Here is a 13,834-nt window from a genome sequence, read left to right on the forward strand (position 1 = left end):
CACAGTCTCTGCTCTAATTCATCCCAAAGGTTTTCTATCAGGTTGAGGTCAGGACTCTGTGCAGGCCAGTAAAGTTCTTCCACACCAAACTCGCTCAACCATGTCTTTGTGCACTGATGTGCAGTCATGTTGGAACAGGAAGGGGCCATCCTCAAACTGTTCCCACAAAGTTGGGAGCATGAAATTGTCTAAAATATCTTAGTATGCTGAACTTTCACTCTAGTAAACAAAAGTGGAGTCTGAAGACAGGAAGAAAAGAAAGTGGGTATGAGGAAGAGCCTTAGACCAACATTATGGGTGGAAATTCAGTAGTTTCTTTGTGATAATCCTGTATGTTATTTGTATTGTTTGGATGACTGAGGAACAAATCTGCTACCACTGAGTTACAGAGGGGGAATTTTGCTGTTTGGTAAGACTGATGAAAGCAGACATTAAAGGCAGCAGCACCACACCAGCACACAAAAACTGAACTCTACAGCTGCCTTCAGAGTTCACAGGTCAATTAATGAGTGTGAGGTACATCGAAATGACTGCTCTGATTAAAGCAGCCATGTTTAAATTGACTTTTAACTACTGCCAAAAAACATGTCTCAGCAGTGTCTGACACTGTGCCTTTTTTTTAAAAAATTCTGTTCTGAATATGGTGTTCATGTGAATAAGACAATTCAACTGAACATATCCTCCAGTTTCACAGAAGCACATTAAGTGGATCTTTACCTGTGTGGGAGATATTTACCTTCTACCTGCTGAGAATCAAACAGTTTAAAAAAAACTGTACAGTTTGTGAGAACCTGTGGAAATTCAATGAAAAGTAATAAAGAATTTTGATTCACTGCAAAGGCTGGTGAGTAGTATGATTTTTTTTTTTTTTTTTTGAGGCTGCAGTACACAGCTTTGCCCACCGGAGGGATCCCACTTGACCTTTCTGCTTCTGAAATCAAGCCCTTTCAAACTTGCATTTCTTTTTGCCTTTGCCAGCATGCTCTCTGACGTCAGAGCTGCACACGAGGACAAATGGTACTCAGTGAAGCGTAGAGTTCATTACAAATTTCAGTGAGCCTCCAGCAACAGGATTGGGGACACAAACTGACTAAAGTCTGCTGGTTTAGCAAAGACCAATGTTTTGAAATGGACCTGCAGCGCTGAATGAGCAATAATGTCCCAAATATACAAGTGAATAATAGAAGTGAATGAGAAAAAAGGCTCTGTTTCATCATAAAGGGTAAAAAAAAAAAAAAAAAAAAAGTCTAAGCACTTAAGCTTTTGATCTTTACACACTCCATTTTAAATATCAGTATTATCCATAGGCTACCTATAAAGGTGGAAGTAGCTCCTGGTTCTGAAAAGAGAAGCTACTTGTGAACTAATACTTGGTAAGTTTAATCACGTCTTTCAAGGCGTATTGAATACAACACAGTGGTAATTTTGTAAATTATTAGCAAATTTGGATGACAAAGCAGGGTATGCTTTAGGGTAGGCCTTCCCTCTGATTAATTAGTCCTTATATGACCACATAGTGTTGCATCTGGTTTCAAAACCCAAAGATGGTGATGGTGAAAATGCTCAGCTCGGGGCTTCACAACTGGATTTTTACTAACAAGTAAGGTGACATCATGGTGGCCACATCTCTTACAGTCTATGGGATTATTTAAGGTCATCAATTACAATGTTAATGCTGCTTTTATAGACAGATAAAAATCACATCACCAAATCAGTCACTGCCATGAAACTGATTCACAACCGTGAGCGCTCCATTCTTAAAGAAATACGATTACACCAGAATACAAAAACAACCCTTTTATTTGACCGTACTCGGCCGGTGCAAAACAGTCACATTTACAGCTTTAATCCCCCTCCCTCCCTAAATTACCAATTTCTATAAGTGATCTGAGTCAACAGCTGTGGAGATCTTTCTCTCAACATCACATGGGACAGTCGTAGATGTGGATGGCACGGTCGTCTCCAGCTGAGATGATCTTTGATCCGGTGCTGTTGTATTTTACACTCCACACCTATGGAAAGGAGAAGGATCGATGAAAACGGGCAGCTCTGTGCACTTAGACTGCACACATATGACAAGTACAAATTCATATTGTGCACACTGTTTTTGGAAGACAATGCACAGCACAACAGCACTGTGTACTACATTATAATATAATTCTCCTTCAGTTTAACTGTTATCAAGCTGAAGCACACACGTGCCACACAAGCGAACCACTTTTAGCTGTGGCTGCTGCTCTAAAGCCTCAGAAATGTAACCGAACCCAAACTGAGCAGTGCAGAAAGCTAAAACCAAACACTAAAGAGCAAACAGAAGAAAGAGACAAATGCTGAAAAATTTCTAAATGCAAGAACAAAGCAAAGCTGAGCAGTTAATTCGCTGCAAATTGCCCCTGCAGATTTTCTGGTTTTGAAGTTAAAAAATACAAAAAATGGCAGCTGCCTCTGATTTCGTCTCTGAGTCGTCGTGCTATTTTATTAAAGGCTCGGTTGGAGAACGGATCAAACTGCCAACAGCCGTCTGCAACCAGAGCCCTAATGACAGCAGGGCTTATTGGTTTTGCCCAAGCTGAACCATCAGATAGAGGTTACGTGAGGGGCCACTGCATGACACCAGGCATATCGATTTTCCTGACACGTCAGCACCTGCAGCAACTGGATTATCTCACTCTGAATTTGATTGTAACACATTAAACGAAGAGACGCAGAGTCACCTGGTCTTGATGGTCAAAGAACGTGTTGATGCACGCTCTGGAGCCGGCGTCCCACACCTTAACACTCTTGTCAGACGAGCTGAAAGGTAGCAAAAAATGAGAAGATTTTACAGGTTACGCTGGCAAGCTCAGTTTATCTTGGCATCGTGAACTGGAAACTTTTAGTTGACTAGAGTTTCACACGAGGGGAGTCGAGTATGGGAAAGTAGAAAAACACTTTGAACTCACTGACATACAACTGATGAGGGCAGATTTGTTGTTACCTTCTAATACATGTACAATAGCACAGTGTGTATCAGGTCTTTAGCCCACTTTACTGTGGAATAGTGTAGCCTGGGTGTCTGAGGTTGACTGTGATCAGAAACCTGTGTGAATTGTAGTTTGCAGAGTGAAAGCTGCAGCAATCTTATGTGGGCTATGTTTTCTCCAGTTCTGTTTTTCTTGCAACTTTTTCTTTTGGGTGCAAAATATCCTGTGTGAATGTGAAGCAGAAAATATGTCCCCTAGTAATAACAGATGCCATTTTTCATCTGTTTTATACCAAAGTGCAGCTTTTAAGCATCAGCACAACATGAAATTACCTGTCTGTTACCATCTGAAGAGCTTCACTTTACCTTGAGACAAAATGGGTGTCATCTGGAGAGAAGGCGACATTAAGGACCCAGGATCCGTGACCGCTTAGTGTGCCGGCCAGGTTGGCGTGTTGCCTGTAAAATGATTTCAGTAGGTTTTATTAAGCAAAAAAAAAAATGCATTGTAATCTTTATACCACAAATTTGCTGGTTAATTTGCTGGTTAATAGTAACGCTGACATAGTAACACTGACACAGCCTTTCCTCCATTTTAACTCCATTCAGAATAAATGAAGTTATATATCATCTATAGAGTAAAAGCTACTATCTGGAAGAAGCTGGCAAACTCACACATCATATATTTTGATGTAGCCGTCGTCAGAAGCCGTCACCAGGAGCTGGGAGTCTGGGGAGAAGGTGAGGGATCTGATGGGCATGGCGTGACCTGAGGAGAGGGTAAACAGAGAGTCCTCACACAGTCCTAAAACGTACTTGTGCACTATTGCTTGGAATCTGCTGATGTTTAGAAATGGCTCCAAGAGATCTTCCCAGCTTATGTAAATCTACAATTTACCTTCTTAGATCTTCACTGAATTCCTTGGACTTTCCCATTGTAGTGGTGAGTCCAGTGAATGCTGTCAAACAAATCCTTTGTATGGCACCAAAGAGAAACTACTAGTTGTAGTTAATAGGCCTCGGCCTTATCAAGTTGAAAAGACATTATAGAACCTTTAGCACCACTTATTTAAAGATTTAAGTGAATGTATGTACACTGCTCAAAAAAATAAAGGGAACACTTAAACAACACAATATAACTCCAAGTAAATCAAACTTCTGTGAAATCAAACTGTCCACTTAGGAAGCAACACTGGTTGACAATCAATTTCACATGCTGTTGTGCAAATGGAATAGACAACAGGTGGAAATTATTGCCAAGACACACTCAATAAAGGAGTGGTTCTGCAGGTGGGGACCACAGACCACTTCTCAGTACCTATGCTTTCTGCTGATGTTTTGGTCACTTTTGAATGTTGGTGGTGCTTTCACACTCGTGGTAGCATGAGACGGACTCTACAACCCACACAAGTGGCTCAGGTAGTGCAGCTCATCCAGGATGGCACATCAATGCGAGCTGTGGCAAGAAGGTTTGCTGTGTCTGTCAGCGTAGTGTCCAGAGGCTGGAGGCGCTACCAGGAGACAGGCCAGTACACCAGGAGACGTGGAGGAGGCCGTAGGAGGGCAACAACCCAGCAGCAGGACCGCTACCTCCGCCTTCGTGCAAGGAGGAACAGGAGGAGCACTGCCAGAGCCCTGCAAAATGACCTCCAGCAGGACACAAATGTGCATGTGTCTGCACAAACGGTTAGAAACCGACTCCATGAGGATGGTATGAGGGCCCGACGTCCCCAGATGGGGGTTGTGCTCACAGCCCAACACCGTGCAGGACGCTTGGCATTTGCCAGAGAACACCAGGATTGGCAAATTCAACGCTGGCACCCTGTGCTCTTCACAGATGAAAGCAGGTTCACACTGAGCACACGTGACAGTCGTGACAGAGTCTGGAGACACCCTGCAGAGCGATCTGCTGCCTGCAACATCCTTCAGCATGACCGGTTTGGCAGTGGGTCAGTAATGGTGTGGGGTGGCATTTCTTTGGAGGGCCGCACAGCCCTCCATGTGCTCGCCAGAGGTAGCATGACTGCCATTAGGTATCGAGATGAGATCCTCAGACCCCTTGTGAGACCATATGCTGGTGTGGTTGGCCCTGGGTTCCTCCTAATGCAGGACAATGCTAGACCTCATGTGGCTGGAGTGTGTCAGCAGTTCCTGTAAGATGAAGGCATTGAAGCTATGGACTGGCCCTCCCGTTTCCCAGACATGAATCCGATTGAGCACATCTGGGACATCATGTCTCGCTCCATCCACCAACGTCACGTTGCACCACAGACTGTCCAGGAGTTGGCGGATGCTTTAGTCCAGATCTGGGAGGAGATCCCTCAGGAGACCATCCGCCACCTCATCAGGAGCATGCCCAGGCATTGTAGGGAGTTCATACAGGCACGTGGAGGCCACACACAATACTGAGCCTCATTTTGACTTGTTTTAAGGACATTACATCAAAGTTGGATCAGCCTGTAGTGTGTTTTTTCACTTTAATTTTGTGTGTGACTCCAAATCCAGGCCTCCATTGGTTAATAAATTTGATTTCCATTGATGATTTTTATGTGATTTTGTTGTCAGCACATTCAGATTTGTACAGAACAAAGTATTCAATGATAATATTTCATTTATTTCATTCATTCAGATCTAGGATGTGTTATTTGAGTGTTCCCTTTATTTTTTGGAGCAGTGTATAATTTTGAGCCTGTGTGGATTTGAGGTTATCCAAAATAAATTCAAACTTTTAAAAGTCCATAAAGATTTATGCTGTACAATCATTCCACCCCGGAAAAAGAACAGTTTAAAGAATTGCTTTAAAGCCCCAAATTACCACGACATTCATGCCCACAATTGTAAAATACACTGTCACTTAGTGAATCAATACCAGACATGATTTGTCCTGTATTTTTGTGCACAGAGCAAAGGCCTGTATGCACATTCAGCTGTCAGATAATGTTATCCTCACGCATTAGCAAAGAAAGTGTCAAAAATAATCCTATTAGCGATATCGGGTTAGAGAGGCAGGACTCATACTGAAGTAAGTGCTTGTGTCATAAATACATATCTAATAATATAAAATTGGTAGCGGGGACAATTTTAGGTAATCAAACAAGTGGTAGGGACATATATATCACATCCCCACTGTCCCCACTATAAATTAGGACCATACCTCTGAGGTCTAAGCACGGCCTAACCTTGGCTTTTGAAAATTGTTCTTTCATTTCTTGGCATCAAGGGAAAAATAAGAAAGTAAATCAATAAATAAACTGATATACATAAAAACTATTTACACCCCCCCCCCCCCCCAAAAAAAAGTCCTTTAGTTTTTTTTTAGAACACTGATTAGCATTAGTTCTCATAATTGATGATGACTTAGACCTCACAGGGCTGATCAAAAATGACTTAAAGAAAAAAGTTATGAAAATAATCAGCAGTTACTTTATCATTTTTATAATGAATACTAAAAACTGAACCAACCTTCCAGTGTGTGGAGTAGCTTTCCAGTGGCGATGTCAAAAATGTTAATGATCCCATCGATGGCTCCGCTGGCCAAATACTTTCCATCTGGGCTCTGAGGGGCAAGAAGGCATGAAAATGATTACTTTATAAGTAATAACTGCAGTGAAATGAGATTAGATGATATACAATATTTGGCCCTGGAGATAATAATGGGTTAAGAGTTAAAATAAAGAGATACTTTGGGTTGAATGAGCGAAAAACACAACTCAAGATGAGTTATTGGGAAACCAAGGCAGTGAGATCTCATGCCTCAGAAACCACAACCCAGCTGGCCAAAATGAGAATTTACAGCTCCTTACGTAAGCTATGCTCAGGATGAATTTTCCTCGTGTGTCCAGAGAATATTCCTTCTTGCCACTTTCCACACCAAAGATGTTGACCTTGCCAAGATGGCTTCCTGTGGCGATGTACTTGGAGTCTGGGGAGAAGGCCACTGTCCATGCATCCACTAGAGAAGAGAGCAAACAGAGAGAGGGAGAATTAAACACAATAACATCACCACAGAGATGACGTGATCATGCGAATGCCACTTCAGTCAGATCAAACATTAGCTAGACTTTAGCCAGCCAAGGGCCATCTTCATGTGCGCTACACAGTCTACCCAGGTATCTCCCTCAATTCAAATCACATGGAGTATTCTGAGTACTACAAATGTGCTGGAGTATTTCCTGCTGGGTGCTACGTGTGTGAAAGGGCAACTGTTTATATCCTAACCTGATTCTCCAGAAACTGACCAAAGTTTATGTGTGAACACTGCTTCCGTCAGCAAAAATACCAGGCAGAATTTCAACTTGGCACAGACGTAGATGAAGAACCCATAAAATTTTTGATTCCAGATTACTTTTATTAAAAGGTCAAAGGAAAGTGCTCTAAGCATTCCCTTGCAGTTATACTCCCCCCCAAAAGTATTGGAACAGTGAGGCCAATCCCATTATTTTTGCTGTAGAGTGAAAACATTTGGTTTGACATTAAAAGATGAATTTGAGACAAAAGATCAACATCTCAGCTTTTATTTTCAGGTATTTACATCTGGATCTGATACACAGTTCTGAAGCCACCCATTTTTCTTGTGAGCAAAAGTAATGGAACAGATAAGACTTAATGGAAGACTTCATATTTAGATGCAAATCCTTTCCTTGCACTAACTGCATCAAGCCTGTGACCCACTGGCATCACTAGACTTTTGCATTCTTCTTTTGTGATGTTTTTTTCAGGTTTTAACTGCAGCCTCTTTCAGTTGTTGCTTGTTTTGGGGGGTTACTCCCTTCACTCTCCTCTTTAGCAGGTAAAATTCTCTATAGGGTTGAAGTCTGGAGACTAGGCCAGTCTAAAACCTTCCACTTCTTGCCCCTGATGAACTCCTTTGTAGTGTTGGTGTGTTTTGGATCATTATCTTACTGCATGATGAATGACCTCCCAACCAGTCTGGGTGCATCTTTCTTTAAATTGACAGTCAAAATGTTTCTGCAGACTTCTGAGTTCATTGTAATGCTGCCATCGTGTGCGACATCATCAATGAAGATTAATGAGCCTGTCCCAGAAGAAGCCACGCAAGCCCAAGCGATGTCATCACCTCCACTGTATTTCACAGATGAGCTCGTATGTTTGGGATCATGAGCAGATCCTTTTTTTCTCTAAACTTTAGCCTCTCCATCACCTTGGTAAAGGTTCATTTTTGTCTCATCAGTCCATAAAACTTTTGACCCAGAATTTCTGAGGCTCGTCTCTGCACTTCTTGGCAGCCTGACCTTCTGTTCTTCTTACCAACTAGTGGTTTTCAGCTTCTGGTGAAGCTTCTGTACTTTTGTTCATGAAGTCTTCTGAACAGTAGATTCACTGCTGCCCTCTGGAGATTGTTGCTGATGTCACTAACAGTTGTTTTAGGGTCTTTCTTTACAGCACTTACAATATTTCTGTCATCAGCTGCTGTTGTTTTCCTTGGTCTACCTGTTCAACATCTGTTACTTAGCACACCAGTAATGACTTTCTTTTTTTTTTTTCTTTTTTTTTTTAATGTTTGTATTTTTATTTAATTTTATTTATTTACACCAGGCCTGACAGGTAGAAAGGAAAGGGTAGGAAAAAAGAGTGAGAAAGAGAAAAGAAAAAAAGAAAAGAAAAAAAAACAAAAACAAAACCAAACAAAGGGGAGAAAAGAATAATCAAAGAATGATATACACACACATATACATACACATCCACATATCTATATACATGCACATACATATACACACACACACACACACACACACACACACACACACACAATCCTGCTGTTGTGTGTGCTGCAACTGCAACCACGCCCCCCGTGATCCAGAGGCAAACAGGGAAGGACCCAGGGGACGCGGCCTATCCACGGCCCACTAGGACCTCAGAAAATGGGAGGCCACACATCCCAATGGCAACTGCGCACACACCCCAGAGGAGGAAGGAGGAAGACCCCAGACAGACCCCCCCCCACGGTCAAACGGCAAGAGTCCAGAGAGCCAGAGGCAACGAGCAGCAGGCCGGCATCCCCCGCACAAGCCGAGAATGCGGCCCTAGGCGCCCGAGAACCGCCCAACAGCCAGCAGAGCCCCCCCCCACACGCCAAAGAGGCCCGAGCCACCCCCAGGCCACAACCGCCAAGGGAGCGGGCCAAGACCCACGCCAAGACATCCGGCCGTGAACCCCGGGACCCACGGGCACCGGACACCCCAGGGGCAGCAGTGGCAATCAGCGGGAAGCAGCAGGGAGAGATAGGGCGGGGTGACTCCCCCCCTCCGCAACCATGTCCCACAGGTGCCAAGGCTCAGCAAGCCACAGACCCAGGCCCTGCTGTCCACACACACACACACACACACGCACACACACACACACACACGTCATATACTCATACTCACACATATGACCGTCACACATTCATGCGCGCACACACAGAACTCACATGGACACCAAGTGTGGGTGAGCGGGTACCAGCACAGAGCCAGCGGCACCCCAGGGAAGCAGCCAACCTGGCCCCAAACCACTAGGCACCCAGGCAGGGTGCATGAAACTGGGGTGTGGAAGACCCGCCCTCCCCCTCCTTCCACTCAACGTGTTTGGAGTGATATGTTGGGTGTATGTAAGTGTATGTAGTGGGAAGAATATGTATGGCTGTGTGAAAGCTACAGTGCTACAGTAACGACTTTCTTACATTCCAAACAATTGTACTGGCTATAGCCAATGTTTGTGCAGTGGCTCTGATTGATTTTCCATCTTCTCTCATTTTCACCTGCAGACAGCTCTCTGGGTTTCATGTTGGTTACTCCTCTAACTATAAATGCACAGTCTGCACAGGCAAAACCCAAATCTGAAACTGAGCGTACACATTCAGTGTTATTTATTGTTTGAATAATCACAATGTAACAGGACACACCTGGGCAACAAAACACACCTGTCAGTCACATGTTCCAATATTTTTGCTCACAAGAAAAATGGGAGGCTTCAGACAAAAGATGCTAGCTCCTGAACTGTGTATCAGATCCAGATGTAAACACCTGGAAATAAAAGCTGAGATGTTGATCTTTTGTCTCATGTTCATCTTTTAATGTCAAACCTAAATGTTTTCACAAAAAGGGAGTGGCCTCACTCGTATTATAGTTTCTAAACTTTTACATGACCTATACCATGCGGGTGTCAAATGTTCAAATGTCTTAACTAGTCTACCTTTAACAGCACACCAAACCAGGCCTTTGTTCACTATAGCAAAGATCATTAAAGAATCTAATCGATATAATGTCAATTAATAAAAATAACAAGGAAACAAAGACTTAGATCAACAATCTTTCCTCTAAATCTAATGCAACTATAGTAAAAAATCATTCGTCCAAAGGAGGAAAAAAGTCCGACTTGGACCGACCACTGAGTGAAACAGAGTGTCACTAATATAAAGTGACATGGCATTTAGATGAAGTACAGCTGGGCTGAAGATAACAGACAGTGTTTGGGTGTAAGGTTCCTGGAAGGTGAGTGCGTGAAAAAAATAAAACAAGCTTTGTTACATCTCCTGCTTGTTTGTTTAATATGAAACTGGTCAACAGTTTCCTTTTTGGTGACCTTAATTAAATGCCAAGTGGTGAACAGTAAAAAAAAAAAAAAAACAGATATGATCTCATCCTTCCATCCTCTGTGAATTAATGTAAAGAAAATATCTGAAGTCCAGTCTTACCTGGCCCAGCATCCATGGACTTTATCTGTTTCCCAGACTCAAGGTCCCAGAGACGGATGTGTGCATCGAGGGAGCTGGAGGCAGCGATGGCCCCATTGTGACTGATGTCTACTGACACCACCCCCAGCTGGTGGCCCTCCAGCGTCCACTGCAGCTCCAGCTTCTCGTCTGACCTACACAAACAGCATGACATGGAGATTATTTGGTCACGTCAAGTCAAATAAACTGACGTTCCATAAGGCTGGATTTGAGAATATTTTAAAGTGATGATGAGAAATAAAAAAGAACTTAAACAAACTGGAACATGCTGAGGGGTATCACTCAAAAATTATAGCAGTGTTTTGTGAAAATCTTGCATACAAAATGTTATCCAGTGGGTAAGAGAAAGATTAACATATATCAGCGTATTTCCTGGCTTTCCTAGTGTCTTAAGTGCTATCAGAAGTAGTAGTGTCTAAATGAAATGCGTACCATTTCCAGACTTTCACCATGTCATCGAGTGAACCTGTGACGATGGTTTCGGAGCCGTCTGCTTCACTTTTACCCCACGCTGCCGTCCAGATGGCATCATCGTGTGCTGAGAGGAAACAATGCAGAATAAAAATAAATGCCAATAAAGGGGTGCTTTATTCGCACCAGATGATAAAAGGCTTCCATTACATGCAATGTCTTTTACAATCTTAACCCCAGTTATAACAAGAGCATCGCTGAGCTGGTGCCAATGCTTGGCTTCATAACGGGGAAAGGGGGGGTGTTGTTATAGTAAAGTCAGTGAAGAAGTGTGTGAAGTTTGATGGGTCTAGCTTGAACAGTATGCATCTAGATGTGAATTTGAATATCCCAGGTAAGACTGTTCTGGAGTTATCGCATTCACAAGATATCATGATATTTTGTGGGGTAATATTGTATTAATACAGGGACACCAAATATCAATATATTATTAAATAAAATACTCTAAATATTATACTTGGTTTAACAAAGCTACCTCCTAATTCAGAGCAAGCTGATGGCTCAGTTGCACAAGTAAAAACAGGATAGCAACCTCCTTACATCTACAAAAAAAATAATAATAATAATAATCAGAAGCTGCCTGGTGATTGCATTAAATTTTTTCACATTCTGTGACCCATTGATACTTGTGGTGACTATTTTGTTGCCCAGACCTTGAGGTGTTGCACAGGTCGCCTGATAGGAGGCAACATTTCTGCAAACAGTGGCAGTGTGATTTGGACCGACTGCAATCACACTGCCACTGTTTGCAGAAATGTTGGCAGTGTGATTTGGACCGACTGCAATCACTCTCAAAGAGATTGTCAAAAATTTGCAAATAATTGCTAATTTATAAACGCAGACAGATTGCCAAAATGTTGCCATCAGCCTGAATGAGTCTTTGTAAGTGAGCACAACTGAAGGGGACCCCACACAACTGGCTGCATTCTGGTTTTATCCCTATAGAACAGGAAGGTTGCTAACCTTCAGGAAGGTAGCTAAATGTGATTTTTCTGTCAACTGTGAATTTCTGTCTATTCAGACAGCAACAGATGTGGGATTTTCAACAGTTTTTCACAGTTAAATTGCTGGATTATCAGAAACAGATTGCATGTAATTGCCAACTAGAGCCCATTCAATGGCAGACTAACTCTGTCTTATGGCAACATTTATGCAGGTTTTAATGACAGCAAAAAAAATAACTTAAGTGAGATAAGTTTATTACTGATGGAAACAGATATTGACAAAATTTAGGACATAATTTGTAGCTGAAAAAAAAGGTGATAAATCACAATATATGTTATGGCCACACTCAGCATATCACAAAATGTTAAAAATCACAACAATATCATTCTGTGAGTGAAGTATTTCAATAATATCATATTGTGGCGACTTCCACCTCTAACACTATAACTGGTTTGCATGTATTTATGGCAGTCTGTGTTACCTTAGTTAACAGACGTTTATGCATTTTGCAGGTTTTTTTCTAGCCAAGTGAGGAACAAAAAAAATTTCAAGCTTGAGTAAATTCAAATTAATTAATTACTGTTCCCTGGTTATTCGAGGTCCTGGTGATTTTCTTTTGGTGGGCAACATTTTTTAGTACGTAAGTAAAACCCTGCATATGAGGATGAAGGCTTCTTATAATCTTATGGCAAATTTCCTGTCTTACACATGATAGAACGCATAAAAATGTAGTTGGCTGTGTGCAAAGCTGTTAATAACGAGATTATTTGAGAATGATACCTAGCTCCTCCTTACATTACTGTGACTCTGCAGTGGGAACCAGCATGTTACTCACCGTGTTCTTGCTTGAACAAAATGCTGTACTGAAATCAAAGCATAAGTTCAGAGTTAATCTCAGTTCGGAGAAAAACGGCAAGGCAGAAAACATGCGGCTGCTTAGATTTACAGCTTACTTGAGTGCTCATTGTTTTGGTCCTGGGAGTGCGAGATCCAGTTAAACTCAGCTCAACCTAAGATGAAATATGAATCAGTGACAGCAGCCCAAAATAAATTCCAATAGTGGATTTGTCCTCCGAATTATACACATTTCAACCAGTTACAGGTGCAAACGAGTCTAGACGGCAGACAATTAAATGGGTACTTCTTTAAACCAGCTTTGAGGGCTTGGAAAAAACGAACTTAGTGGGAAAATCTGATGCTAGCGCCTGTTAGCTCAGTACAGTAGCGGTTACACCTTACCGCCCAGTGCACGAAGCCAAACATGTCAGCCGTGTAAACTAACTAACTGTGATAATATGCAAGATAACACGTACCTTGAAAATGCCTTATAAAATGGTTTATTAAATTTTGGAAGCCCGGCGAGTTACATGTGAGACTCCATAATAACATTTGATGTAACTTCCGTTTTCGGCGAACTTCTTCTTCTACATCCGTTTTTTTTCTCTACCCAAACATTTCTAACCTATGGAGCTCACTGTTGCCCCTAGCGGAGCTGCGGTGATAATGCGTCTATGCAGTAATTCCTGTAGTTAAAAACTGAATCGATTAAATTACAAGAGACATTACAAGAGACATTACATGAATTAAAATCTATGGGCGCTTTCTGTGACAGCAGATTTAGTGATACAACATGGGTGTGTCCATTTTTAAATGGGCTACCAGGATTTTTTTGGGGGGGGGGGGGGGTCAGTGGTGCAAGCTGTTTGTATTTGTGTGCTTGTTTT

General features: G+C 42.2%; 1 protein-coding gene across 1 annotated transcript; it reads right to left on the bottom strand.

The window, feature by feature from the left end:
* Positions 1-1,782: 1,782 nt before the first annotated feature.
* Positions 1,783-13,558, bottom strand: skic8 (SKI8 subunit of superkiller complex). The gene is made up of 11 exons (XM_030731644.1): positions 13,424-13,558; positions 13,064-13,120; positions 12,946-12,973; positions 11,127-11,232; positions 10,656-10,828; positions 6,766-6,914; positions 6,425-6,518; positions 3,638-3,731; positions 3,329-3,421; positions 2,715-2,793; positions 1,783-2,012 (listed from the first exon to the last, which is right to left on the bottom strand). The coding sequence occupies exons 2-11, from the start codon at positions 13,073-13,075 to the stop codon at positions 1,923-1,925; spliced, it is 918 nt and encodes a 305-aa protein (XP_030587504.1). The 5' UTR covers positions 13,076-13,120; positions 13,424-13,558; the 3' UTR covers positions 1,783-1,922.
* Positions 13,559-13,834: the final 276 nt, after the last annotated feature.

The sequence above is a fragment of the Archocentrus centrarchus genome, chromosome 6, assembly GCF_007364275.1.
Source record: "Archocentrus centrarchus isolate MPI-CPG fArcCen1 chromosome 6, fArcCen1, whole genome shotgun sequence".
In the NCBI taxonomy this organism is placed as follows: domain Eukaryota; kingdom Metazoa; phylum Chordata; class Actinopteri; order Cichliformes; family Cichlidae; genus Archocentrus; species Archocentrus centrarchus.

Coding starts and splice junctions, on each gene's coding strand:
- skic8 (XM_030731644.1), bottom strand. Junction 11,233..12,945: donor TTTGTTCAAGCAAGAACACG/GTGAGTAACATG, acceptor GTTTCCTCTCAG/CACACGATGATGCCATCTGG. Junction 2,794..3,328: donor GACACCCATTTTGTCTCAAG/GTAAAGTGAAGC, acceptor GCTACCTTTCAG/CTCGTCTGACAAGAGTGTTA.